Source organism: Juglans microcarpa x Juglans regia, chromosome 3D (assembly GCF_004785595.1).
Source record: "Juglans microcarpa x Juglans regia isolate MS1-56 chromosome 3D, Jm3101_v1.0, whole genome shotgun sequence".
Classification (NCBI taxonomy): Eukaryota; Viridiplantae; Streptophyta; class Magnoliopsida; order Fagales; family Juglandaceae; genus Juglans; species Juglans microcarpa x Juglans regia.
In genome coordinates this window covers 1,306,049-1,311,153 of record NC_054598.1, presented here as the reverse complement: position 1 = coordinate 1,311,153, position 5,105 = coordinate 1,306,049, and the positions used below count along the sequence as shown (strand labels likewise).

Here is a 5,105-nt window from a genome sequence, read left to right as displayed (position 1 = left end):
ATTTTTTTTTACTTTTTTTTCACCATTTTTTTAAACTATTTAAATATATTTTTTTTTTTAAAAAATCACATATTCATTTAAAAACACTTACTTATAAATCATCAAGTAAAAAAAAAAAAAAATTCGGTGGAGGATTTCGGTAGTAAATCCTCTGTGAAACTAGTGTTAGGAAGGCAAAAGAGAATCAAAATCCTTCACCTCGCTAGCTTTTTGCCAATGCTGTTGCAATATTACCCTAAGCTCGTCCCTCAAACCACTTCGACAGTCTACTTGCTTGCATGCATGTTTTACTGTTTGCTGTTTGTCTTGGCGTGCATGTCCTGAAAGGGCTATCTACAGTGAATAGATCGATGTTTGCTAAAGACATAAAGTCTATATTCTAAATGCATGACTTTCACTGCATGAAAGAAACAGCTCAGTACTACACGAACCACTTTGTGACATTACATCCTTAATTTCCACAAGTTAATTGAACCGGAATACAAAACCTGACCCTGAAACGTCCTAATCCCACGTACAACATAATACACTGCCTTTATCCTTCCACGAAACCTACTTATGAAATAAAGAAAGATTAAAATAAAAGAACTAAAGAAATGCAAGGAGAATCCATTTGACCACCCCGTGGACTTGCAATTTGGGTCGGGTTTGTTGCCCCCGAAGAGATTAGTTACCGTCTCCTTTCCGGGGTCCAATGTGGCAAACTTGGGCTGAAATGTGAAGAGACCACCCTGGAGTCCAAAAGCTCCATAATCGGAGTAAAATTCACACATCTCGGCACCTTATACTGATTAATGGACGCGCCCCTCGAGATTGCATAATCCATGAGTTCCTCAAACGTCCCGTTCTTTACCACGCGTATTTCCAGCGGCCCAATCGAGTTGTCCGCCACTCGGCCTTGTCGGTACACCGAGTTGAGAGATTGCTCCATCTCCAAACAACATTGATTCAGTACCTCCTCACTCGGCGAGTTGTCAGGGTCCTTCACCAAGAGCTCCCAATATATCACGTAGTGACCCGGGATCGTTTTCGTGTCGGCGTAGCTCGTGTACTCGACGACGCTGGTGTTGAACTCCTTGAGGAGCTGAGAGGCGTTCTCCATGGCCTTTTGCAACTCCGCCTCGTCGGTCTTGTCGGAGTCGATGCTGAGCAACACGTTCTTCCTCCTCACGAAGTGGAACTGTGGGGCCGAGTTGTGGAAACCGGTGACGCGAAGAATGTCTCCGACTCTGTACCTGTAAAGCCCGGCGTAGGTAGTGATCACTAGCTCATACTCCTTCCCGACTTCCACGTCCACAAGATCAACGAGTTTCAAAGGCAAGTCACGGCTACTGAACCTGTTGGCATTGGGCTCGTGGGGTAGGAACTCGAAGTAGGCCATATTTGGCATTATGGTGTAAGACACTTCGGACGGTTTGGACATTGGGTTGAGATTAAGTCCGAAATAGCACTCCGATGACGCGTACATTGTACACGCGAGAGGCAATCCTCCGCTATAGTAATCTAGCGTAGGTATATACTGCGCCATAGCACCCGTTACAATTACGTCCAAATACTTCGTGTTGGGCCAAATTTTGGTTAAAATGCCCTCCCAGTTGTCTTCCGAGCATTTTCTGGTAATGAAATCTGCCAATTGCGGGTCTGGCTTTAGGATAGGAACCATACGGTCTTTGATTGCTGGGTCGGTGATTTTCGGGCTGAGGGTGCCTGTTCGGATGTCATGGGCTAGTTGGTTCCAATTAAGCTGCAGGAACCTGATGGCCCGGAGGAGGCCAGAGGCAAAAACGGCACCAAGGCGGAGGACTTGCTTGCGCTCTATGAGGCCACAGAGCATTTGGGTGTACATGCTTTGGAACGAGTCGGCGCAAAGGATGGCCTCGTCAGGGCTCGTGTAGACATTGTACGGGTCGTAGGGTCGAGTCTTAAAGTGTTCGCTCTTGTAGTAGCTCGTTAGCACTGGGCGGGCCAAGAGGCCACTCGGTGTCCTCGTCTCCGATTTTACGAACAAGAAGTATAGCCCTTTACCCTTGTCCAAACCCGGCACATAACTGTCATACAAAAGGACGGTCTTTGTTAGAATAAACTAGAATGACTGGTTATAACAAAAATAAAATTAATTTCAACCCGCTTTAATTACGTTTTTAAAAAATTAAACTTTTACTCGCATGTTTTCGATCTCCTCCCAATCAAACTTAGCTCGTAAAATAGTATATAATAAATCCTTCGTCAAGGGGGCGGCCTATGAGAGAACCCAATAAGTAGATATAACGCGTTATGATTTCTTCTTATTTTATTTACACTTACAGGTTCATGACTGGCATGAGGAGGCTGTATAGTAGCTGGCGACGATCCAGCTCTTCCTGAATCGTGGGCATGAGTTTTCTTTCTCCAGCTGAAGTCCCAGAACTATAGATTTTCGACGTAAAAACAAATGTTAGAACCGATTAAAGTTGTTCTATTTTTTTTTTTCAAAAATAAATATAATTTAAAAAAAAAAAAAGCTTGGTTAAGAATGAGTTGCTGGGTCATAAAATTCACCTGGTGAGGAACTCGGAAATGGGGTGAGCTGAGAGAATAGGAGAACGGTCGCCATTAGCGATACGTTTGATTTCAGGCTGAAGATCCTCGTAGGTAACCATGGGGATATGGGATTTGAAAGTTTTGCGGTCAGTTGCGCCATTAAGTTTAAAGCGGTTGAGGTATTCGGTCTCGGCGTTTCTGGTCAAGATCTCGGCCAAGATTCTCTCTTGAACGGCGTCAGCATTTCTCGTCATTTCCTCAATGAATTGGAGCGCCTTCGCGTCCTTCTTGCAGGCCGGTGGGCCAAGCGGCGATGAGATAGCAGAATCAACAGCCATTGCAAAAGAAGAACGACTAAATTTAAAGAGCAGAGAGAGAGAGAGAGAGAGAGAGAGAGAGAGAGAGAAATCTGAATGTTGGAGAGGCTTTAGAAGAAGGGAAGAGAGGACTGGCTGTGGTGAGATTAGAGTTTGCGGGTGTGGGGATTTATATAGTGGAGGGGCAGGGTAGGATTTAGCGGAGTGACAAATCGCATGCAGATGTCACGGTGGAGCCCAGGGAGTGGGCTGGACAGAAAGGGAGCTTGGATGGAAGCCGACGGACGTCACGGACCTATACGGAGAGTCGTGGAAAAGTAAAACGAATTTTGTCTCTAAGGAGTGTAGGGGCACAGGGGGGACAGGGTGGGGCCCGCAACACGTAGACATTGCCAAAAAAAGGCTAGCACGTGGGGTTTGGGTGACCGCCATGTCAGCCGAGAACAGTGACAGATAAAGGATATTCAAAGAGGTATCGGGAGAGAGAGGGTGAGATCATTGGGGTATGTGATTGTCATCTTTGTTTTGGAAGGTCATACGCATGAACCAACCACACGGCTGCTTTCGGGTAATAGTGTTGGTCATCGACAACGATGGGCTGGCCGAGTAGGAGGCAATTTCTTCTGTTACAGCCTTTGCACGTGAGACGTCTGATACGTAAAAAACACATTGTACATCTGCCTAGAAACTTTAGGTATAAATACAATTAATATTTTTGTCGCAGACATGAAGCGTTCAAATACCTAAATTTGCTTGCATTATTTGTGAAATAAAAATAATTAATTTCATGCACCTTAGCTGTTTTTTTTTTTTGAAAGAGTCATGTACCTTAGCTTAATTAGTGGCGCGGTCTCATATATCACAATTTTAGAATCCGGGCCGGCCGCACTGCTGGCCGGTTAGAAACTATGCTCCATTTATAAGTTGTCTCAGAAAGGTGTGTTCTTAGCAACATTATAATTATAAGCATATATATAATGTTAAGAGAAGTATTTTTAAAATATTAAGCAAAACGACTATAACTAAGATAGCCAGGAAGATTGTGATCTGTAACCGTCACAATCATATAATAGTAAAATAATTACAAGTTAACAGATATACATTAGTATTAAACGCAAGTAATTAAACCGACATTACATGGCCCTTGTTATTCGCCTTAAAAAAATGCTGCTCTTGTTGAGGTCAGCATACGTCTTTTCCTCTCAATCCTTGTAAGGCCGATATCATCATGTCATGTAGTAGTACTATTCCACGAAATTGTTGAAAAATGCTCGACAATGATCAGTACACATGTATAAATATTCAACGCAATACGTAGATATATAGAATTAATAAAAGTTGCCGAGACTTTTAAGACTGATTTTTTAAGTTAGACTTTTACCTCAGTATACTTTGGCATCCATGCATATTATATATATATATATATATATATATATATATAATTCGTAGTAAAATTTTGATGGCGTGCACCAACAGCCACGCCATGCATGATCGATTTCTTGCCCGTTTGGAAAAGTATAAATGTTTGGTTTCTGTCAAAATTTGGGTTGTCCAAGCTAGCTAGCTAGCATCGGATGTCAAACATGCTGCAGTCAAATGGAAATGGAGATCAGACGGATCATCGAGAAGTTTGAATTGGAAGGGAAAGAGCATTCTATTTTCCCTACTCTCGAATTGCTTTCATGGTTACGTTTTAATGGAAAAAAGCAGTTAGAGACCTTGACGTCTCAACTACTGTATATCTCCCTGCATGCCAGTAAGATCGATATAAAGGGTCGATATTGGGACCACTGACCATCCTAGCCAGCCAGCCAAACTAATAGGTAATCCAATTAGGTTAAGCTTACATCACAGCCTGATCATAATCTATACCTTTGACTAAAAGCTAGCTCTTGTTCTAAATTGATCAGACATGATAAAATGGTTGTCTCACTTTCAGACTTTCCGTTTCACCCAATTTAGATATTATAAAAGCTGCTTTGGTTTAGATAAATAGGGTTTTGTTGGGTAACTAATTCATGAGAACACAACACTCTATTATATTATTCATTTTCACCTCCATTCGTACAAATTAATGAATATATAGAATATTAATGCACTGAAATCAAAGGTTATCCATTTTTCGGCCAGTACTCCTTATATATATATATATATATATATATATATATATATATATATATGTTGCGCAATTAACAAATCGAACGCATGCAGAAGACAAAATTCAGGAGAATATTTAAATCGCATGCATGTTTGCCTTTGCCTCTAGCT

The 5,105-nt window shown here is 41.9% G+C and overlaps 1 protein-coding gene across 1 annotated transcript; it reads right to left on the bottom strand.

Moving 5' to 3' along the window:
* Window positions 1-422: 422 nt before the first annotated feature.
* Window positions 423-3,058, bottom strand: LOC121255817 (probable indole-3-acetic acid-amido synthetase GH3.1). Its single transcript, XM_041156348.1, has 3 exons — window positions 2,539-3,058; window positions 2,305-2,406; window positions 423-2,048 (listed from the first exon to the last, which is right to left on the bottom strand). Exons 1-3 carry the CDS (start codon window positions 2,856-2,858, stop codon window positions 671-673), a joined length of 1,800 nt encoding a protein of 599 aa, XP_041012282.1. The 5' UTR covers window positions 2,859-3,058; the 3' UTR covers window positions 423-670.
* Between the last annotated feature and the right edge of the window lie 2,047 nt (window positions 3,059-5,105).